The following is a 24,854-nucleotide window of genomic DNA, read 5'->3' on the forward strand; positions in this document are numbered from 1 at the left end:
GGATATACCTTCGGTTCTACTCCCACCACGGTTTAAATCAATTAACTGAGTTTCACTAAGGTATCACATGGCTTTTTATAGGTTTTTTCGCTTGCCCATCGCTATCGTCGTCATCATCATCAGCATAATCTCCATCGTCATCATCTTCATCGCCAGCAGCAGCAGCAGCAGCAACAATACCAAGAGACGGCCACCAGCATCAACGACAATGTCTTGAGGTCCGACGCGTAACCGAAATTATGCAGAAACACGGTAAACGCACCGAAGGGAGAAGCGGTGAAGAGTTGAAGAAAGAAAAATGAAAGTAAAACCAATCCTCCCCAAAAACAAATCATTTGTTTTCGCTTTTACCCCAGCAGAAACAACAACAACAATACATATATAATATGTATATTTTTTTCATATTGATATATTGTGCGGACCTTTGTTTTTTATATTTTTTACGATCATCATCATGAGTATTTGAAACTTTGCACAGTGGTGTGAAGTTGTTGATGCGTAAATTATGGTCAAATATTGGCGATAACGGTTATAGTCATTTCAGATTAAATTTTGCAAGCATGCAGATGGATATAATGATAGAGACGCCAATTGTAAAAAAAAACAATAAGGAAAGGTCAAAAGTTGGGCGAGCGACTATATGATACCCTATACCACTATGGGTATTAAATAGAACTTATGACTTCTATAAGGATCTTTAGGCTAAATTCCGACAGAAGTGCCAAAATTCAGTCCATTTGGGCTGATATTGGCCATTTGGTGCATAATTGACCCGAAATCGATTGAAGATATATATGGAAGCTATATCCAAATTTAAACCGATATAGTAGACATCTCCAAACCACCTACATATATCTCAATTCCAGATACCTCAATATCAAATTTGAGAACTCCAACCCTATCCCTTCACCCACTACCAAATTTGGTATCATTTAGTACTTTTCGCACAAAAATAGGGAGCATTTCCAAACCACCGCCAAATCTCAAACACATATAACATCAGTAATCTTTGGTGCATCGATCCTGCGCTCCATCAGTGATTCCCATTCCAATTTTCAAATCCCAGCTCCATCGATTCCTTTTAGTACACATAAGTACGAATTTCCAAAACTACCTACTCAGTCCTAGAATGCAATAGTAATCTTGTTTCCAAATTTCAGCATTCCAACTCTTTTCCTCTCGAACGCATATCTGTCTGTCTGGCTGGTTTGTATCAACGATAACTCTCAAAGAGAGTGCCCGATACGGTCAAAACTTGATACATCGTAATATTATTTTAAAACTAAAACCGTGGTCGGAAATGGGCAATATCCGTCAACTCCTTCTGATACCTTCCTTACAAAATATCAAAATTTGTGCAGAAAATAATTAACCTCATCCAACAAGATAGGATTATCCAATTTAGGGCTAACATTTTTCAGTTCCTGGTCAGGTTCGAAAAAGAACAATATCGGCCCACTCAATCATGTACCTCCCTCACAAAGGGCCCAATTTTTCTACCAACACAAGGCTCCTCCACTCCTTCTGGTAACTCCCCCCATAACGGGTCAACATTTTCAATAACCATGAAGCTCATAAAACCCAAAATAAGCATTCGATTCCTTTCAAACTCGACTAGCCCAATACTTTACCAACAAAAGATCTGGTGTGGATATGAGCTTTATTGGGCCACTTATTCCGGTACCTAACCCACAACGAATAAAGATTTAAAATAATTATATCTCCCATAAATGCAAACAAGCGTCCGATTCTCTTAAAATTTCATATAAACCAACATTTTCATTAACACAAGGTCTGGGGTAAAATTGGGATAAATCGGCCCGCCTCTTCTTCTATCTGCCCTACAAAGAGGTCAAACTTTGAATAACCAAGAAGTTCATAAAATGCGAAGAAACTTACGATTCCTTCTAAAATTCACACATTCTAATATTTCTACTAACACAAGACCTGCTGTGAAGATGAGACATATTAGTTCACTCTTCTGGTACCTCCTCAACAACACGGTCACGTTTGAATAACAAACGTTCATATCTATAAAAGAGGAAAATGTTCGTGCCTTTGATTGTTTGTAATTTTTAGACTCAAAACCGCTGAACAGATTTTCCTGAAAATTTCTATGCAGACATACTATAGCATCGCCTGAAAGTTGCATAGGCTATATAAACTTTTGAAATTCCACTGGAAACTGTAGATATAGCATCAGAATCGGAGGAACCTACAAAAAATTAAGATATTGTATGCATATATCTTTTGATCAGTTATATATACAGTTTCAAATTTAAAATGAGTGAAGGAATTTGGTACAAAAATAAATTTAACAAATTAAATTGAAAACGGTTCAGATTTGGATATAGCTCCCATATATTTTTTCGTCCGATTTTATGTATTTGATGCCCCAACCAAGCTATGTACCTTCTATTTCGAATGTGTAACGGAATTTGATAAAAAAAAATAAATTTACCAAATCATATTGAAATCGGTTCAGATTTGGATATGTTTTCCATATACATTTTCGTCCCATAATCTACAATTGTCATCAGTATTATTTGTATCAGTATTAGATCCACTAAATCTGGTACCTCACGCACATTGCCAAAAATTATCACATATCTCATGTAAAGTGAATGAAGTAGTAGATATAGTCAAAATCTGTCACGTTGTAATATATACATATCAGACTTATGTCAGATACAGAATGTAAAACATTAGCTCACTCCTTCGAAAAAGGTATCGTTATATGGGGGTTTTATCGATAAGTGAACTTACATGGAATATTTTTTGCAAGGATAGAACAGATCTACCAAGAAACCCAAATGTAAAGTTTCAGCTGATTTGGTGGAAAATTGTGGCAGAATACCGAAAATCTGGATATACCCTTATATGGGGGCTATACTTAAACGTGGGCCAATATGACCTATTATCATTACCAATCGCCCAATATACTAATCGGCATATAATAAAAGCTTTGTGCCAAATTTCAAAGCTCTAGATTAAATAATGTGGATCTATCGCGATTTCAACAGATAAACAGACGAACGGACACCGCTAAATCGCCTTTTATCCTATTCTGATCAGGAATGAATGCGGTCTCCGACAAATATTTCGTGGTATTGCAAATGGAATGACATTTTTAACATACCCCCATTATATGGTGGAGGGTATAAAAATATTTAATATATCATTGAACAAACCACTGTGGTTTATGGCCTGGGATATGTGTTGAAACCCCTTTAAATTTTCAAAGTAAAAAAAAAATATGTTTAAGAAGAAACACCCAATAATTTCATTCAGCACTAGAGAATTTAAATATTTGGTCAACGTACCCAAAGGAAAAAAAATAACAATAAAGAATTAAGAAATTTACCAAAAAAAAAGCAATGTCACCTTAACTGATGAAAGCTGTAGCACTCGGAGACGTGGTGTGTTGATGGACACACTTCGCAGTTGCACTTCAACAACACAACAACGGCAAATTGATGCTTAAAAGTGGAGAAGAAAGAAACATAGCCAAAAGATAAACACATATCGAATATCATCGAACTTAGTTGACTCGATGACTGACTGACTGAGTTTTTTCCTATGATAATTTCTTTTAGTTTGCAAAATATTTCACAAAAAGCGAATATCAAGCAAAAAAAAGATTTCTTCAGTTCGCACATCTGTTGCGGTTTGCGCGTGTACCCTATATTGGTGATGAATGAAATTGGCGATCAGGTCAAGCAGCGTTTAATTTTGCCAAGTCATTCTTCTGCTGTATCTAGATAAGAACGTTAATAGATGTTTTTAAGAACGCATAATTAAAACCATGATGATTAAAAGACTTTGTTTTTGGCAGGGACAAACTTTTTGCATACTACCCTAAAAGGCCTTCACTAAAAAGGGTTGAATGCATAATGCGTTCTTCAAAGCATGCTGTAAATAAAATAAAAAAACCAGTAAAGAAAGTCTCAAAGTCGGCCGGGGCAGACTTTATGATACCCTACACCAGTTTTCTAATTTAGTAGAGCTCCACATAACAATTAAAAGTTTTTATGGGAGAATTCAATCATACACGCTATGATTATAGTTATAATTTAAAGTTCAAAGGACTAAATATGCCGAAGCATTGTATCTTTTCAATACGAACTTGTATTGTCCACTTAATCCAAATCTGAACCGATCTTGATAAATTTGGCAAAGATATTTCTTAGCTGTATTTCATATATATTCACTGAATATCGTTGTTATGGAGTGCATACTCCGGCTGTGGGTAACAAATATAACAAATTGGATGAACAATATATATAGGAGCTATAGCTATATCTGAACCGATCGTTACCAAATTTGACATACTAGCTTCTAGACTCAATTCGGTCGTAAGTGCCAAATTTGGGCAAATATTATACGTTTGGTGCACAATAATAGGTAAATCGGACGAAGTTATATATGGGAGATATATCCAAATCCGAAACGATCTCGATATTTCTGAGCTGTATTTGATATATTTCCCCAAATATTGTTGTTACAGAGTGCATATTAGGCTGCGGAGAACAAAAATAACAAATCGGTATGAACAATATATATTGGAGCTATAGCTATATCTGAACCGATTCGACCAAATTTGGCATACTTATTTTCAGGCATAATTTGGTTGTATGTGCAAAATTCCATACTATTCGGGCTGATATTACACGTTTGGTGCACAATAAAAGGCAAATCGGACGAAGATATACATGAGAACTATGTCTAAATTTTACCGATTATCTCTAATTTCAATAGGGTTCGTCCTTGGGCCAAACAAATGATTTGTGCAAAATTTCATGTGTATCGGGCAAATGCGAACTGTACTTTGTTCACAAAGATACATGGACAGAATGTGATCCTATGCAGATCTCGTTTCCTTTTGCTGTTACAAACAAATGCGCAGAGACATAATACCCTGACCACCTTGTGGTGTAGGGTATAAAAATGGGTTAATAAAAATATTGTGATGTGTGTTATTTGATAATAATCGGACTCTTACATCACATTTTATAAGAACTATAATTATTCAAACATTTGACCCTTTGTGGGGGAGGTACTTGATGGAGTGGACCGATATTGTCCATTTTTGCATCTGACCTAGAACTGATGCAAATATTAGGATTAGCAAAGAAAAGTAAATTATTTTCCATGAAAATTTCGACCTTTTGTGGGGGAGGCACTTGAAGGAGTGGACCTATATTTCCAATCTCCGAACTCGATATAAGTTAGATAATAACATTACGATGTACAACGTTTTGACCAAATTGGATATTCCCTTCAAAAGTTATCGTGTACAGCAGCCAGCCAGACAAAGAGATAGACGGACGGACACCCCTAGACTCCAAAAGTTCAAAAATGGGCGTCCACGATATCGTATACCCTACATATAACGATACCTCCCTATATTCGGTGTTTTGATGATTTTAGCCAATTTTTTCAGTGGAATTGTCTAAAAAATCCATACTAGAATTTCTTTCTAAGCACATTACCCCTTGGAAGAAAAATGTCTATATAGGCCCATGATATAATACAACGGTACCCCCTGATATTCGAAATTTTCACAATTTTAGGGACATTATCCACCGGAGTTGTTAAAATTTCATATTTAAAATTCGTAATTGGTATTTCAGCCTATGGCAAAAAATTGCGTGATTTTAGCGACATTATTCACCGAAGTTGTTCAATGTTCGTAATGAATACTACAGCCTAAGACAGACAATTGTCTGTGCAGGTCCAGGTCATCGTATAGGCCCCATATATTAGTACCTCCCTTGAAAAAATTCTTTAAATTTTTTGAAGTTCCTAATAGGTACTACAGCCTGTGACAGAATATTGTCTATGCAGGTCCAGGTCTTCGTATAGCTCCGATGTAACGATACCACTCTATTTTTGGTATTTTAATGATTTTAGCTACATTATTCACCGGCATTTTTTTTCAAGTTTCGTATTTGAGTATTGTAATGGCTTATGACAAAAGGTGCCTATGCAGGTGCAGGTCTTCATATAGACCCCAATATAGGGGCTATATTCGGTATTTTTAAAATTTTAACAGAATTTAATTTTTAACGGATGTTATTTTTTGAAAATTTTCTAATTCGTTCCAAATGGTGGAGGGTATTCAAAGTTCGGCCCGGCCTAACTTACTGCTTTTTTACTTGTTTTTAGAGACATTTCTTAACTATGGTAAAATTGATACTATGTTTTCAAAAGGTTTTAACTACCATCCCCTTTTGCGTCATTAAAAATTTATATGGACATGCTAAAATCTCAGACTTTTTCTCATTTAATTTTGGCCATCCTCTAAAAAAAGTAAATTAGCTTTAATTTACCAAAATCTTCTAAATTTTTCAAATTATTGGGATTATAACAATGATCAATTCCTCAATCTCTATTGCCGTACAACAAAATAAAACTCCATATGTTCAATTTTTTTTCAATATCATTCCATCTGCCATATCATCGTTACGAGTCATTTCTTTTTATTGCGTGCAGGGCATCGAATGACCACTGGCACTTAAATCGAATTTTGAATACACCATCAAACACCGAATCTGATCTAATTTCTATTGAATGGAATACCAACAATGCCCCATTGTTAGTGCCAACTCATTAAGGTTTACACCTATTTTCTGGGACTCCAAAAAAAAAAAAAACAACAACCACATCTAAAGCTACACGACCGAAATAGCCTCAGGTTATATAATATTCTGATTGTAGTATTTATTTGTCTAACCCACAAAACACAACCTTTGCTTCATATATAGAAATGGTTAATCACCCTGGTCAACAATGCCTCCAAACAATAAATGAGACACCCCAATTCCTCCCCCCCCCCTACCTCTCTTCACAGATGTTTTAACAAACCGTTCACATTAAATCAGTCTCTCTTCATTGTTATGGCCATAATAATGACTTTGTTAAGAAGAAGCTGACAGTTTCGATTGCAACAACGGCAACAATCAGAAAAAAAGGTAAAAGCCGTCATTATGACGTTGTGACCATTTGTTTGGTTTGTTTTCATCTGCAGCAACAATAACAGCATCACCGTCGTCGTCGTCCAGCCCTAGATTGGCAATTTGAGTGGTGAAAGAACCGGTTTTAGCCTCAAAGAAGAAATTTTTCAATGACCAGACCACAACAGCGCCAGATTGTTGGAAGATAGCTGATGTTTATTTACGATTTTCGATTTTTAAAAGCAGTCCAACATGATGTGATAATGAGGTTGCTGGGTTGGATGGATTTTCTTCTGCCCTGCGTTTTAGTTGTAGTTTTTTTTTTTTGAATATTTTCGAATACGCTGTTTACTTTTTTACAAATGTTACAGTTATGTTTTTTTTGCATTTTTTTATTTGATATTTCGTAAAAAATAATTTAAACAAGGTAGCATTGGAAGAGATAATGAATACGTTAGCGAAGTATGTACGAAGGATCAGTATTTAAAATTTTTATAATCTCTTTATAAACTCAAATAAATGGGAATAAATCATCAACTCTCAGATGAAACGGCTCAAACTATAATCTTAATATTGTGAGTGTGGGTCACACTTGGTCCGAAGGTATCAGATAAGACTGGGTTTTTGAAAATTCATACTAGAACGGTATGGAAAGTACTAAATATTGCACCCTTCGTATTTGTATCCTTTTATACTCTCCTCCATAGTATAGAGGGTATATTAAGTTTGTTATTCCGTTTGTAACACCTCGAAATATACATTTTATGTGGCGTTTCCACTGCACTTGATTCGCTCTCCATTCGTTGTTTGACCCTTAACTATGAAAAAACTACCTAATTCTTCACACAAATTTCCTGAGCGAACACTCATATTTGTACGTTGTTCAAATCAAATCACTCTCAGAACAACAAAAAAATATGTCCCATCCCTAACAAATGAGAGAATTTATCGAAAAAATAAATTATGACATTTAAAAATTATAAAAAGAAAAATTTAATGAAATTTTAAAAATTTTTGGGAAGACTGAAAATTATGAATGAAAACTACAATGTTGAATGGCGTATGTACATTCAAACGAAAGTAAATTTTGTTTTCTCTCTCATTCGAGGTACGCATTTGGTCCACGAGTTAAAATTTCTACAGAAAACTGCAAACAAAATAATCAATATTTTCAAAATGTTTCTATCGGCAGAAAAAATGTTTGACAAGTGTCTCTCCAGCAGAATTTAAAATGGAAAAACACAAAAATACGTTCACAATGTCAACATTTACACAAAAAGCTGAAAACGTGAATGAAAATTGTAAAATTAATGATATAATAAATCTTTGGGAGAAAAACAATAATTTCTTATATTCATATTAGTGAGAATTTCATGTATATTCGTATACATTCCCTTTAAAATCAACAAACAATTTTTTTGAAAAAAGGAATTATTTTACTATGAATTACGAATCGTGCCGTATGAACGGGTTAATTCGTGTACCTAATTCTGAGAGCGAACAACGTTGTTCGGTTTCCAATGGAAACATGCTATTAGACTCCACAAAGTATATATATTCTTGAGCAGCATAAAATTCTGTGTCGATTTATCGACGTCCGTCTGTAGAAATCACTCTAACTTCCGAATGAAATGAAGTAGGTTGATAAAATTTTACTCAAATGTGTATTATGTCTGCAAGACTTTTGATATTGAAAATGGGCCATATAGGTCCACGTTTTGGTATAGCCCCCATATAATGGTACCTCTCTTTTTCGGTATTTTGGTGATTTAAGCGACATTATTCACCAGCCTATTACAGAAAATTGTCTGTGCAGGTCTATAACTGTAGTCTCCGATATTCAGTATTTTGATGATTTTAGCTACATTATTCACCGGAATTGTTTCAAATTTGGTATTTAAAGTTCGTAATTGGTACTACAGCCTATGGCAGAAAATTGCCTGTGCAGGTCCACGTTTTCGTATAGCCTCAATATAAAGGTACCTCCTTATATTCGGTATTTTGATGATTTTAGCAACATTATTCACCAATTTTTTACTCAAGTTTCGCATTTGAATATCGTAATGGTTTATGACAGAAGTTGCCTATGTAGGTCCAGTTCGTCGTATAGACCCTAATATAACGGCTACATTCGGTATTTTTGAGGTTTTAAAAAGAAATTTTTAAGATTTTAAAAGAAAGAAAATTTTAGCGAATTTTATTTTTTGAAAATTGCCAAAATCGTTCCATATGGTGGAGGGTATTCAAAGATCGGCCCTGCCTAACTTACAGCTGTTATTTAAACCAATAGAGATAGAACTCTTACATTTGAAAAGAGAAAGAGAGTTTTTGGAAATTCCCACTAGTATTCCAAGTATTAAAATGTACTATATTTGGTACCAGATAAACGGTTAGAGCTAAACACTTGAAATTTGAAATGGTATTCAAGGTTGAGTAGTAGGGTCAATATGTTCAATGGAGTTGGAATTCTGTAATTTGAAATTAACATTACTTCCGGAGATTAGAATTCCGATATGGAGGTAGTTTCCGTAATTTGTACTTATGAGCGTTATAAGAGTACTAAATTGTTCTAAATTTGGAACAATTTTGATTTGGGTGAACCGATAGAGCTGGAATGCTGAAATTTGGAATATGGATTATTATTGCATTTTACGACTAAGGTAAAGAGTGATTTGTTAAGAGCTTGATAACTTTTTTTTTAAAAAAACGCATAAAATTTGCAAAATCTCATCAGTTCTTTATTTGAAACGTTAGATTGGTCCATGACATTTACTTTTTGAAGATAATTTCATTTAAATGTTGACCGCGGCTGCATCTTAGGTGGTCCATTCGGAAAGTCCAATTTTGGGCAACTTTTTCGAGCATTTCGGCCGGAATAGCCCGAATTTCTTCGGAAATGTTGTCTTCCAAAGCTGGAATAGTTGCTGGCTTATTTCTGTAGACTTTAGACTTGACGTAGCCCCACAAAAAATAGTCTAAAGGCGTCAAATCGCATGATCTTGGTGGCCAACTTACCGGTCCATTTCTTGAGATGAATAGTTCTCCGAAGTTTTCACTCAAAATATGGTATGTAGCGCCATCTTGTTGAAACCACATGTCAACCAAGTTCAGTTCTTCCATTTTTGGCAACAAAAAGTTTGTTAGCATCGAACGATAGCGATCGCCATTCACCGTAACGTTGCGTCCAACAGCATCTTTGAAAAAATACGGTCCAATGATTCCACCAGCGTACAAACCACACCAAACAGTGCATTTTTCGGGATGCATGGACAGTTCTTGAACGGCTTCTGGTTGCTCTTCACTCCAAATGCGGCAATTTTGCTTATTTACGTAGCCATTCAACCAGAAATGAGCCTCATCGCTGAACAAAATTTGTCGATAAAAAAGCGGATTTTCTGCCAACTTTTCTAGGGCCCATTCACTGAAAATTCGACATTGTGGCAGATCGTTCGGCTTCAGTTCTTGCACGAGCTGTATTTTATACGGTTTTACACCAAGATCTTTGCGTAAAATCTTCCATGTGGTCGAATAACACAAACCCAATTGCTGCGAACGGCGACGAATCGACATTTCACGGTCTTCAGCAACACTCTCAGAAACAGACGCAATATTCTCTTCTGTACGCACTGTACGCATTCGTGTGGTTGGTTTAATGTCCAATAAAGTAAACTGAGTGCGAAACTTGGTCACAATCGCATTAATGGTTTGCTCACTTGGTCGATTATGTAGACCATAAATCGGACGTAAAGCGCAAAACACATTTCGAACCGAACACTGATTTTGGTAATAAAATTCAATGATTTGCAAGCGTTGCTCGTTAGTAAGTCTATTCATGATGAAATGTCAAAGCATACTGAGCATCTTTCTCTTTGACACCATGTCTGAAATCCCACGAGATCTGTCAAATACTAATGCATGAAAATCCTAACCTCAAAAAAAATCACCTTTTATATAAGTAGTTTTGGAAAGTTGTATTCATGTGCACTAAATGTGATACAATTTATGTTTTGGGTGAACAGATTGAGTTGGAATCTTGTAATTTAAAAATCACGTTGCTATTGCTTAGTAGAATTGGGGTAATTTGAAATTAACATTACTTCCGAAGAGTAGAATTGCGATATGGAGGTTGTTTCCGTAATTTGTACTTATGAGCGTTAAAAAAGTACTAAATTGTTTTAAATTTGGTACAATTTTGGATTTGGGTGAACCGATAGAGCTGGAATGCTGAAATTTGGAATTAAGATTATTATTGCATTTTACGACTAAGGTATATAAGTTTTGGAAAGTTGTATTTATGCCTACTAAATGTGGTACAATTTAAGTTTGGGTGAACGGAATGAGTTGGAATCCTGTAATTTAAAAATAACATTGCTATTGTATTGTAGGATTGGGGTGTGTAGGAAGTTTAGGAAATTCGTACTTATGTGTACTATATGGTACTATGTTAGGTACAATTTAAATTTTGGGGAAACCGGTAGAGTTGGAGTCCTGAATTTTGGGAATAAGATTTCTATTGGATTGCAAGCTTTATCTTGCTATGGAAATTTGTTCTTATGTGTACCAATTGGTACTAAATTTGGTACAATTTGGATTTGGGTGAGATAATAGAGCTGGTATCCTGAAAATTTTAAATAGGAGTCCTGTCAGATTAGAGGACTGATATATGGAGGTAGTTTAGGTAATTTGTACTTATATGTACTAAATTTGGTACAATATAATTTTGAGTAAACCCATAGAACTGGAATCCTGAAATTGGGAAAATAAGATATCTATTAGATTGGATAAGATGCCTATTGGATTTGGAATATTGGGATACGTTGGAAGATTTGGAGATTCGTACTTATGTGTAATAAATTTGGTACAAATTGTTTTGGAAAGTTCCGACAAGTACTGAATGGTATTACATTTGGTATTGGGTGAAGGGATAGACATAATATTCTGAAATTTGATATTTACTGATGGTATGTTTGTTTGAGTTTTGATGGTGGTTTGGAAATGCGTCCTATATTTTTTCGAAAAGGAATAGAAATGAAATTTAATATAAATGTCTCTCTTGGTGTCTGTGGTTAAGATATGGTGGTGGTTTTGGAAATCTGCTATATAATTGTTCGAATAGTATTAAAAGAGATAAGATTAATCTCGAAAGTCAAGATGTTATCTAGGATTGTGACCTACTCGGTAAAGCAGGTGCACATGCAGCATCACAGCTACCCAGGACACCATCTACCCAAAGGAGGCAAATAGAGGGACAGATGGTAAAAGTTTATTGGCCGACCGAATTTTAAGCAAGATGAACCCCAAGATGCGAAATTTCGAAAAGAATCACCTACAACTACTAAAATGTTCTCTTGATCACGATTCTCTCACACTCCCTCCTACTAATCTCGGTAAAAAGATTAGCCCACCTGTGGACACCTTTTTCGACGAGGGTTTCGTGACGGCCCGAAAGAAAGAAATCTCCACCGCGGAGAATAGAGCTCCCGAAACGTAAACGTAAAAGTTTCGGGAAAACTATTCATCAGAAAGAGAAGTAAATGTCAAAGAATCAAAAAAGGTCTCTCCTTGGACCCGTCCTTTTTAATATATTTTTTAGCGATGTCTTACATAATCCGTAAAGCCAAAGTCTTCGAGACAAAGCGAAGACTGTCTGGGAAATTGACTTTTTCGGGAAGGGGAGCCTAAAAGGATGCAGTTTGGCAGTGCCATCATTTACAACGAAGTTAAGGTCATCTGCTGTGAAAATGAAGAGTCTAAGAACTCGTTCGTCACCAAAGTGACTGGATTTGGTGAACTTTGGGAAAGTAGTTAAACTGGTGTTTTTTTATAAAAAGGAAATTCCTTGCAGAAATATACTGTCGTCATGGGTGTCACCCCTCTCTATGGATCCGGCACGCATTCCCACAATATTGGGCAGACAAAAACCCTACTTCTAGACAAACAACAGGCGATTACTCTGTTTAAGCTCGGAAAGTGGAGCATAAAGGCATGGATAATGGGGAAAAACTTCACTTCGACAAGCGACAAGGCATCTTCTGCCGAACTCCTTCTGTCTCTCACTAAAGCCAAAGTAGACATAGCCCTAGTCCAGGAACCCTATATCTATAAATTTCCAATTCCATAACTTAGTGCAATTGACACGAAAAATTGCATGACCTCGTGATTCTAGTCAAAAACCAAGATAGGCCTTTAAATGAATGGACCACATACATACATACACATCACATACATGGAATGTCCTACTAGAGAACGTTTCCTGAAAATCGATAATTAGAAAACGAGATTTGATAATTGGAATCATTTTTTTCGTACTTCAATTAAGTTGCCCAATACCTTGAGGGATTCGTTCATTCCAATCAAAAGAGATTCAAATTCACAGAACCTTTATTTGTAGGATTTTATCTGGTCGGACCTTAAATTTCAAAGGTCTACACACAATTCACGCCTTCATCACATTCAACAAATTTTCAAATTTTATCAAGCTTAAATTCACATATTAAAACTAATTTCGATCAAATAATTTCTATATCGATTCCAAGTATTTAACCCCAAGTTTTAAAAATTTGAAATGTTCGAACTATAGACCATAGTACCAGACTAACGATATATTTATATATACTTAATATTTATCTTATCTCTATAAAAAATCAACTAAGTAAATAGTATACTGTGGCTATAAAATTAAAATTGCATTCGAAAATTTCTCCAAAAAATTATTTAGTTTTTTATTGAAAAGAAACCAATATTCAATTAGCTGTTAATTGATTGGAGATGATTTCAAATCTTGCAAAAAGTCATCAACCTGAACATCAAACGAAAAAATTTCTCCCACATTTTGGTTGGGGCATTTCTCATTTCTCTGACAGCCATAACACAGTAATTTATGCAGTGCGATTTGGAGCAGATAAGCCATTTGACAAATGACTAGAAATTGGAAATAAAATCGAAAAAGTGCGGCTATTCCAAGAAAAACCAAAACAGATGAATTGATGAAAACCTTTTTATCTTCCGTAGATCCCGAGCTATAAAGATAAAATCGGCTGAATCAATTTGCGGAATTCTTAAATTTCAATAAACATAAACCACAAAACCAATAGTTAAACTGAATCATATAAAACCCTGGCATCAACTCCTACCCGAGCATAGTTGGACAAAATGAAGCAAAGCATGAAAATAGGAGGTAAGATAGGAAATTTCTCCAAAAACAAAGATAATGAAAAACTTACTTGTTTTCTCTTTTGTTAGTATTTCTAGTATCCCTGGTAGCTAATTTGGGACCTGCCAGCGTTGCCGCTTCCAAAAAATCCTTGGCTAATTTTGCCATGGCCCGTTCCATTGGAGAGCCCGGTGAAAATAGTGGCCAATACATTGTCTACTCCCAGAATGACATGTATCAGAAAAAGGACAAACCCAAGGAACCACAAATCACCGAAGACGATTTCGAAGAAGAACCAGAGGAAAAGGAAAACGATAACCGCAAGATGCCCGATTACTTATATCCCAGCGTCATACCCATGGCAACGGATAATAATGTCAAAATTGTTATACCCCAAATGATTTATGGCCTGGAGAATCGTGGCGGTTATCATCAGGATAAGAAAATGTCCAATAACTATTATAATTCTCAACGTCTCTCTTTGCCAAATTCCAATTTGCAATTTGGCCTGAACTTAAATGGTAATGCGGGATTTGGTAAGGTGCCATCTTCACACATGGAAAAGGAGGAGGGACAACAGATGATGCCACAAACAGCCATATTACCCATTGTAATTGCTGGACAACCTGGACCGCCAGGACCTCCGGGTCCTCCAGGCCCCGCAGGACCTCCCGGTCCTATGGGCAGACCAGGTCCCATGGGTAGACAAGGACATCAGGGACCACCGGGCCCACCTGGGCCCCAAGGACCTCCCGCACAAAATGGTAATTCATATGCCACCTTGGGACAAACCACCGGCCTATGGTATACCAATGGGAAACCGTTAATAACCATACCACAAAACAGTTACAATAATGAGGAATAAATGATTTGGAAGAAAAAAACTTTAAAATTCGGACTTTCATTGTCAGTCATTAAAAAATGAGAATTTGATTGGATATTTTGCCAACTACAAAAATTTATTTTAAACAAAAATAAGATGTGGGTGGAATCGGAACCCTATTTACGCCTTTTTCACTTTTTCTAATTCACACGATTATGAAAAATTTTGACAAAGAAAACTCAAAGTTATTCAATTTTCCAATTTTAATTTATTACTTCTTTCAAAATTCCTTAAAATCATTTTTTTCAAAATTCATCATCATATTCATCTTCAGCCTCGATATAAGACAACATGCTACGTGCCGATGCTCCTGCTGGGCCGGGTGGTCCAGGAGGTCCCATTAAACCTGGTGGACCCGGCTGGCCTGGGGTCCTCGAGCCCCTGGGAAACCACGTCGCCCTCTCAAGCCATGTGGTCCTTGCATACCATTCGGTCCATCTCGTCCATCCGGCCCGGGTGATCCTTGAGGTCCCTGCGTACCTTGAGGTCCAATGTCACCCGTGGGTCCCCTGGGACCTTTGTTGCCCATTGGCCCAGGAAGACCTGGTGGTCCCGGCGGTCCTGGAGGTCCTTGTTGAGTATAGTATATCTGGGGTGCATTACGCGGCTTGCGTTGCAGCTCCTCAGATGCAAAGCAGAATCCCAGAAAGCCTTAAAGAAAACAATCTATTTAAAGAAAAAGAACAAAGGTTTTTTTTTGAAAGTTAAAAAAATACCTATTAGCAGCAATGTAAGATGTCTCATTGTCGTAGGTGAACTAATCTCAGCTGGTAAGAGCGACTGCATTTTATAGGGTTCTATCACTCTTGGAAAAGAAGTGAATTTAAGAGTTTGTTTTGTAGAAAGGTGCATTTATGTGTTTGATCGATTGTGGCCGTTACTGATTTACGAGCTTAGAATTTTATGGTGACATTTACAACAGATTTATCTATGCACTCTTAAAAACTGTAAAAATGTCAACAATCATTCACTCATCAACGCATCAGGTGACTCTGCTGTGGGATGTTCTTGACATTGATTAGAGAAATGTCCGATTTAGATTTATAGCCATACCTTCTAGAAGGAAAGACATAAATCGAAACAAACATTAAGTTCTTTATTTATACCCTACACCACAGGGTGGTCAGGCAAAAGGAAACGAGATAGACTCATAGTTCCTTTGGATGATCTGCATAAAATCACATTCTGAGTCGATTTATGCATGTCCGTCCGTCCGTCTGTCCGTCCGTCCGTCCGTCCGTCCGTCTGTCCATGTATTTTTGTAAACAAAGTACAGTTCGCATTTATTGCCCTATCCAGATGAAATTTTGCACAAATCATTTGTTTGGCCCAAGGACGAACCCTATTGAAATTGGAGATAATAGGTCAAAATTTAGATATAGCTCCATATATATCTTCGTCCGATTTGCTTTTTATTGTTTACCAAACGTGTAATATCAGTGCGAATAGTATGGAATTTTGCACGTACGATAAGATTGGACCTGAAATAAGTATGCCAAATTTGATCGAAATCGGTTCAGATATAGCTTTGGTCCCATATATAAATTGTTCCTCCGATATATATATATATATATATATATATATATATATATATATATATATATATATATATATATATATATATATGTATGTATATATATATTATCTGATTTCAAATTAATTGTGCACGAAATGGCCAACACAAGTCCGAATTTAAAAGATACAAATGCTTCGGCTTAGTTAGTCCTTTGAACTTTAACTTATAATTATAATCATAGCGTGTATGATTGAATTCTCCCCGCCCGATTGAATTCGGCCCCGCCCGACTTTAAGACTTTCTTTACTGGCTTTCCAATTGATATTTTATGATACATTTCCTTTAATGGACCTTTTATAATTCACAAAGAAAGCTGGCCGCTTTCCCCAGTTTCTTATTGTAAGAATATATCAGCAGAATAGGAAAACAAAAATACGCTCCAAATTATTTTTCTGTTTCCCCATTAGTAATCACTTGAATTCAGATGTTTTCTAACATGTGAAGTTAATGCACCCATTCGTGATAGGTTTAGATCGATATTTTCCATCTTAATACAAATTTTGCTATATACAAAGTTTGGACTTAGTCCTGGACCCTGATCCCTTCGTAGATTTTATTATTTTTAAAAATTTGACCGTTTGACCGATAAATTTGATCTTCCCTGTACCTTTAATATTGGAACGTGTAAAATTGAAGGATGTTCCACTCTAATGTTACAATTTGTATGAGTGCAATTTACTATTCAATAATTGTTGGGTCGTGCTCTGGGTAGTGGGGAATTCCTAGAAGATTAAATGCCAAAAAAAAGGTTGGATGTTCAGGCCAAACTTTTTTAGATCCCTTGATCATATACTAACTATTGTAGATTTGACCATACAAAAAGTCCCCAATACTTTTTCTATACTTCCCAAGATTTGATGAAATTTTCCAAACAATATTTGTTTGGCCCAAGGACGTACCATATTGAAATTGGTGAGAATCGGTTGAAATTTAGATATAGCTCCCATATATATTTTCGGCCGACCGAATTCAGTCTAGACCAGTACATCAAATTTGGCGAAAATCGGTTCAGATATAGCTATATCTTCCATATATATGATTCATCTGATATGGTATTTATCATGCGCAATATGCGCTTAATAATAAGAATATTTGATACCGTACATTAGATACAACTCAAAAATACCTCTGCCAAATTTTATCGAGATCGGTTCAGATTTGTATATACCTTCGATATACATTTTCATCCGATATTATAGTTACTGTCCACCATATATGTTATATCAATCCAATATGAATAGATTTCTTCGTATTCAACCAAATTTTTCCATTTGGTGAGACTCGGTTTGGTATATCTATTGCTCCAATAAATATTTTTATACCCTCCACCTTGAAAATTAGGGTATAGTAACTTTGTCATTCCGTAACATCCACAAATATTCGTCATAGACCCCCATAAAATCTATATATATAAAAGAAAGTTGTGTTAGTTACTACGCTTATAACTTAAGAACCGCTGGACTGATTTTAACGATCCATACAAATTCGGAATTGTCTCCTCTCCGAAAAGGATAATATCCAAAAAAATCGCGTAAAAATGTGATATATTAACATTTTCATTTTGACTTTTGAAATGTACAATAGTAATGTTTTATTTTGCATGATTTTTTTCTATTTTGACTTACTTTTTTCTAATGTACATTTGTAGTGTTTTTTATATTTTATTTTTGAATTCAAATATTAATACCAATTTATTTAATTGACTTGATTTCTTGAGAAATGAAATTGATGTCGAGTTACATGGAAGTGTAGTACCGAATTATGTGGTGGCGAAACGGAATAGATGATGTCGAAATAATTTAATGGAATCGAATTTTAAAATAGAAGTACATTCTATTGATAAACTATATACGGATCTTTAAACATTTGCTGCATTTGCTTTGCATCAGCGAACAAGTTAAAGATTTTTTCAATGTGTTATTCTTCTTTTGTCAATTTTTTTTTCAATTTGTATTATCTAATTGAATTCAGTAAATTTTTTATGAACAAAATAAAGAATAATTTTTCACTATATACAAATTTTCACCAAAAAATGAAATAAGTGGGAAATACGATGTTAACTGACTCTACCTTTCAACTCCAGGGCCGACATCGTGTTTCAGCTGGAAGATGCGAACACATTTGAACAAACAAAAATTACCTAAGAAGCCTAATGGGCCTCATTTCAAAGCGTGGAACTACATCTTTCCTGTCACAATAATCCGTCCAATGTACAATCAGAAAAATACCGAATATAAGGGTGGAAAATAGTAGAGCGAATGGGACTCTTAGTAAGAAAAGGATTTCTATCCTTCCAGAAATTCTTCCCAAACATTCAAGATACCTTAAATCGCTTTTGCAGGTCATAATATCGATCATAACTGACGGATTTCATATTTATATAATCATCGTATGATTTAAGCTATTTTTGGTGTCTTGGTCACTTTTTTAATATTTTGTCCATTATTTGGCATCTTTGTTTCTAAGGAGGTAGAGAACCTCTTCGCATAAAGTTTGAAATTTTCAGAGTAGGGCCCATTTAGGTCTTGACCACATTCATTAATTGACTTGGCTAAAGGTTGTATTTATGCTACCCTGGGGTAGGGAACCATCATACAGATAATTGCCACATAGGAATTTATTTAAGTAAAGTCCCCACCTTGGAGTATCCCCAAGTCTACTTTCACATCTAATTGGTGGTCAGAAAAAAAATGTTGTTTTCTATTGAATTTGTAACCCCCAAGAGAATATTGGTTGGGCCACGTTTTGGTATAACCCTTATATAAATGTATCCCTGACCTGACAGCTGTAACCGTGGTCTTGGCCACGTTTTTCAACTGATTTGGCCATTATTTGCTGTATTTAGGCTACTTTGTGAGTAGAGAACTATCTTACAGAAAAATGTCAACATACGTAAATATTTTGGTACAGTCCCCATATAGTCTCCAGGCCCGCCGATCTATAGTGATGTTTACAGATTGGCGGACAACAACGCGGGTATTGTTTAATCATCATTGAATTTTACTATGAACAAGAACATAGACTTTTTGGGGACTTTAATGCGCAACTTGAGGTGCTATGGTAATGGGTGTAAAAGCGTAATTAACTTTGACTATTCAGAAATTATTTTGCCCTCCTTCAAAAGTAATTTATTTCTATTTGGTCGAATCAATATTTATATTAAAATTTGTTCACCGTTATGAGCTAGATTTGTGAAATATTATGCTATGCAAAATTTGCATTAAAGACTAAAACTACGGGCCGGCAACGCGGACCGGGCCAGCTAGTATATATATATACATAAACAGCATAAAATTCTAAGTCTATTTAACGATGTCCGTCTGACTGCCTGTTGGAATCACGATATTTAAATATTTGTAGGTCATAATGGGTTCTAGCTCCAGTGGCGAAACATTGTATGTATAGGTCCACGTTTTTGTATAGCCCACATACAGCGGTACCTCCCGATATTCCATATTTTGCCACATTTTTCTACGGATCAGTGTATTTGTCTAAAAATTGGTATTTGTAAGTCATTTTGGGTTATAGTTCCAGTGGCAAAACATTGTATGTATAAGTTCACGTTTTTGTATAGCCCACAGATAGCCGTACTTACCGATATTTCGTTGTTGATGATTTTTGCCACATTTCTCCACTGATTTGTACAAGTAATGGTATTTGTAGCTCGTAATGGGTTCTAGCTCCGGTGGCGGAACATAGTATATATGGATCCACGTTTTCGTATAGCCCCCATATAACGACACCCCCGATATTCGGTATTTTGATAATCTAGTCACATTTACCCACGAAATTGTTTCAAAAAATGGTATTTAAGAAGATTTGGTAAATGACAATCCTTGAAATACAATACTGTCTATAGATGTTCTCGTTTTGATACGGCGTCACCCACTTTATGCTTTTTTGAAAATTTGAAAATCATTATCCAAACGGTCTTACTGGTATTTGTAGTTTAAAGTGGAACACGTTTGAATTCAGATACTTTTATATAAAAATGTTTTCTTTACTCAATGGTGGAGGGTATTAAAAGTTCGGCCGAATTTAATGTTTATACCCTACAACACTTTGTGTTGGGGGTATTATAAGTTTGATTGGGCCAAAAATTATGTAACACCTTGAAATATTGATTTCCCATATAGGAAAGTATATATGGATCTTCCTATCTCGGCGAGCAGAGTTGATCTAGCTATGTATGTCCGTCCGTCCGCCTGTCCGTCTGTCCATGTTAATTTGTAATCACTCTACAGGTCGCAATTATGGTCCGATCCTCACGAAATTGAAAATGGAGGTGGGGTTAAGGGCAGAATAGAACCCTATTTCTTTAGGAGATAATCGCGAGATATTTAGGGGTTGAAATGGACCAAAAACTGAACAAATTCCTGATTTTGCAGTTGCTCTACAGGTTGCAATTATAGACCAATCGAAGCGGAAGTTAGCACGGGGCTAGAACTTAGGGCTGGGCAGAAGTTTTCCAATCTTAATGGTCATCGGGTGATATTTGGTGGGTGACATAGACCATAACATTTGTGTTAAATAAAACTCAAATTTTCCATTGAACCGCGAATATTTTTAGTCCCGGTGAAATCACAAATAGACGAACAGGTCAATTCTGACCATTAGGTGCATGCCGATAGTAAACATATTTTATATATATAGCGAATTATATACAATGTGTATATACAAAGGAAGGGGATGTTTGTTAGATTGCTTATAACTCAAAAATGGCTGGACCGATTTTGACAAATTTTGTCAATTCAGAATGCCTTCTTGACATGAAAGAATAAAATCTAAAAAAATTGCATAAGAAGATGCCAATAACGATGTTAATATAGATATAGTTGTATTTTGTGACATTTTTTTAATTTTTAATATTTTTTATCGCATGCGACTTTTCAAATTGACTTAAAATGTTGAAGTGTACATTTTGTAATATTTTTTCTTTTTACAACACAGGTTGGGGTAATTATATACAGATGGCAATTATTATCCGATCCTCACAAAATTTTCACAAGGGTAGGGCAAGGTTCAGAAGGGATAGGTCTATTGATTTCAAAGATGTCCGCAATATATTTAGGGGTTGAAATGGACCAACAACTAAAAATGTTCCTGATTATGCAGTCGCTATAAAGAACACAAATAGAAACCGTGTCCGTTGGTTCGCATGAAGTTAGAGTTTAGGACAGCGGGTAGAATGGACCACTACTTTTGTGTGAAAAAATACCAACATTTCCATTCTACCGAAACGCTGAAAATAACTTATAGGCGAAATCCAAAAAACACAAAAGGCGAACTTCTGGTTTTTTTATGCAGATTTCGTTGATGAATATAGCCAAATGAGTCTAAATTTGGAGATACAGAGGCGCCTCTTACTTTTAGAGATGAAAGCAAACTATTTAGGGGTTCAAATTAACCCAAAACCAAAAACAACGCCTGTGAAGAAAGGACAGTGAAAAATTCTAGCATATTGGATGACCATTGACCATCGCCATGACCATGGACCACAACCGTCTGTCCGTCCGTCCGTTTGTCCGTCTGTTGTAATCACGCTACAGTCTAAAGGAATTAAGATAGGAAGCTAAAATTTTGCACAGAAATCTCTTTTGTCTGCAGGCAGGTCAAGTTCGAAGATGGGCTATATCGGTCCACGATATCGTATAGCCCCCATATAACGATACCCCCGATGTTCGGTATTTTGATGATGCTAGCCACATTTTTCAATGGAATTGTCTAAAATTCCACAAAAGGAGTCCCTTGTGAGCATTTTACCCCCTCAAAAAGAATTTTTTATATAGGTCCACGATATCGTATATCCCCCATATAACGCTACCCCCCGATATTCGGTATTTTGATGATTTTACCCACATTTTTCAATGGAATTGTCTTAAAATCCACGCAAGTAGCTCTTTGTGAGTACTTTACCCCCTGAGAGAGAATTGTCTATATAGGTCCACGATATCGTATATCCCCCATATAACTGTACCCCCCGATATTCGGTATTTTGATGATTTTACCAGCATTTTTCAACGGAATTGTCTGAAAATCCACACAAGGAGTTTCTTGTGGGTACTTTATACCTCGGCAGAGAATTATCTATATAGGTCCACGATATCGTTTAGCTCCCATATAACGGTACCCCGTGATATTCGATATTTTGATGATTTTAGCCACATTTTCCAATCGTATTGTCTGAAAATCCACACACGGAGTTCTCTGTGAGCACTTTACCCCCTGAAACGGAATTGTCTATATAGGTCCACAATGTGAGGCACATAAACACCAAATCGGATGAAACATATATATGGGAGCTATAACTACATCTGAACCGATTTTCTCCGAATTCCATATACTTGCTTCTGGATTGAATTCGGGGGGATATACCCAGACTTAGGACTTTAGGACTGATATTTGCCATTTGGTGCACAATTAACCCGAAATCGGTTGAAGATATGTATGGGAGCTATATCTAAATCTGATCCGATTATCACTAATTTCAATAGAGTTTGTCCTTGGGCCAAACAAATATAGTTTGGAAAATTTCATCTCAATCGGATAATAAATGCGACCTGCATTTTATACACATTTATGGACATAAATCGACTCAAAAAGTGATTCTATGAAGATCTTCGAAAGTAACTATGGGTCTATCTCGCTTACTTCTCCATGTTACAAATAAATTTACAGAGACGTAATATCCTTACCACTATGTATCCTATATCTTGGCTATCAGCATACCTGTAATGGTCAGATGTGACCTTTAAGTGCATTTGTGATTTGGCCGGGATTAAAATATTCGCGGTGTAGTGGAAATTTTCGCCCGAAAATTTTTCTGTCCTAAACTCTATTTCAACTCCATTTCAACCCCTAAATATTTTGCGATCATCTCGAGCCCACCTCATTTTCAATTTTGTGAGGATCGGAAAATAATTTTAAGCTGTAGCGTGATTACGAATGAACATGGGAAGACGGACGGACGGACATACATAGCCAGCTCGACTCAGCACGACGAGATAGGAAGATCCATATATAGTTCCCTATGTTGGGGACCAATATTTCGAGGTGTTACATAATTGTTGGCCCAATTTAACTTATAATACCCCCAACACATAGCGTTGTTGGGTACAAAAATTTAAATATTTTTTAAGTTCCGCCAACGCGAAGCACGTTGGTAATTTATACTATAAATGAAACAAAATTATGTTATATATTTTAAATTTATTGTTTTATTATAAAGAAATGGTTCTCTGCTCAAAGTAAATATTCTACATAGTCACAAGTAGTAAATCGTTAACTCAAAAAGTCTCTACACTAATTATTATATCCCATAATTTCAAAATAGTCCATAGTAATGTGATCTTCATCATCGATGTGCAGGGTCATATCGGGCGGTGGGTAGACAGCAATGCCTTGGGAACTGGGTAGTGGATGTAAAATAGATGGTACATTATTCATTTCCAAGGAGATTATGGATGTTGGGAGCTCGACGATAGTTTGAGGGCTCATTTGCGAAGTCACTAACTCCGAATTGGATGTGGATTGTAAGACAGTAGCGGGTGGATCTGGCGGCAATATTGGCAGTAATGAAACTAAATTTAGTGGCGCTGCTATAGCCAATGGTTTGATGTTTGTTGTTGTTGTTATCGTTTGAGTTAATGGTTTACTATTGTGACTATTCGTTTTTGCTATGGTCCCGTCGCTGCTTCTGTGGTTGTAGTTGTTGTGGTGGTGGTACTTGTTGTCGCAGGTGACGCCACACCAGGATCACCTTGAGGGCCAGGTGGACCTGGTTGACCAGGTGGACCCATGGGTCCGGGTATTCCTCTACCACCTGGAAAACCACGTCGTCCACGAGGACCAGGTAAACCTGGAGCACCGGGAGCGCCATCACGACCAGGTGAACCTTGTATGCCTGGTGTACCTACTGGACCTGGGGGTCCTTTAGGTCCCTTCAGGCCAGGATCACCACGTGGTCCCTTTATACCCGTTCGGCCAGGCTCTCCAGGACTTCCACGCGGACCTGGCGTACATATACATTGTGGAACAGATTGATGATAATGGAGATTATTTCGATTGCGATTTAGAACACTGCGTGCTTGGCGTTCCTCCTCAGCATAAAGGGCGGTGATGAGGACTGTAAGAAGAATTTAGGAGGAATGTAAAACAAATGAACAGCTCAGTTTAAAGAACTAAACAATTACCAGAAAATAACACCAGTTTAAGCAACATTTTTGAATCGAAACTGATGGAGTTTTCCCGAGAACATTTGCTTTTATAGAGTGAAAGAAAGGTGAA

At 36.2% G+C, this 24,854-nt stretch overlaps 3 protein-coding genes across 3 annotated transcripts; 1 reads left to right on the forward strand and 2 right to left on the reverse strand.

Moving 5' to 3' along the window:
* The first annotated feature begins 13,878 nt into the window (after positions 1–13,878).
* Positions 13,879–15,001, forward strand: LOC101891854 (collagen alpha-1(XI) chain). The gene is made up of 2 exons (XM_020039568.2): positions 13,879–14,133; positions 14,199–15,001. The coding sequence occupies exons 1-2, from the start codon at positions 14,109–14,111 to the stop codon at positions 14,972–14,974; spliced, it is 801 nt and encodes a 266-aa protein (XP_019895127.1). The 5' UTR covers positions 13,879–14,108; the 3' UTR covers positions 14,975–15,001.
* Positions 15,002–15,177: 176 nt separating this feature from the next.
* Positions 15,178–15,777, reverse strand: LOC131807085 (collagen alpha-1(X) chain-like). Its single transcript, XM_059132105.1, has 2 exons — positions 15,709–15,777; positions 15,178–15,643 (listed from the first exon to the last, which is right to left on the reverse strand). The coding sequence occupies exons 1-2, from the start codon at positions 15,734–15,736 to the stop codon at positions 15,333–15,335; spliced, it is 339 nt and encodes a 112-aa protein (XP_058988088.1). The 5' UTR covers positions 15,737–15,777; the 3' UTR covers positions 15,178–15,332.
* A 7,980-nt stretch (positions 15,778–23,757) lies between these two features.
* LOC131807084 (putative cuticle collagen 80) lies at positions 23,758–24,794 on the reverse strand. Its single transcript, XM_059132104.1, has 2 exons — positions 24,761–24,794; positions 23,758–24,693 (listed from the first exon to the last, which is right to left on the reverse strand). The coding sequence occupies exons 1-2, from the start codon at positions 24,786–24,788 to the stop codon at positions 24,245–24,247; spliced, it is 477 nt and encodes a 158-aa protein (XP_058988087.1). The 5' UTR covers positions 24,789–24,794; the 3' UTR covers positions 23,758–24,244.
* Positions 24,795–24,854: the final 60 nt, after the last annotated feature.

Source organism: Musca domestica, unplaced genomic scaffold, assembly GCF_030504385.1.
Source record: "Musca domestica strain aabys unplaced genomic scaffold, Musca_domestica.polishedcontigs.V.1.1 967, whole genome shotgun sequence".
NCBI lineage: Eukaryota > Metazoa > Arthropoda > Insecta > Diptera > Muscidae > Musca > Musca domestica.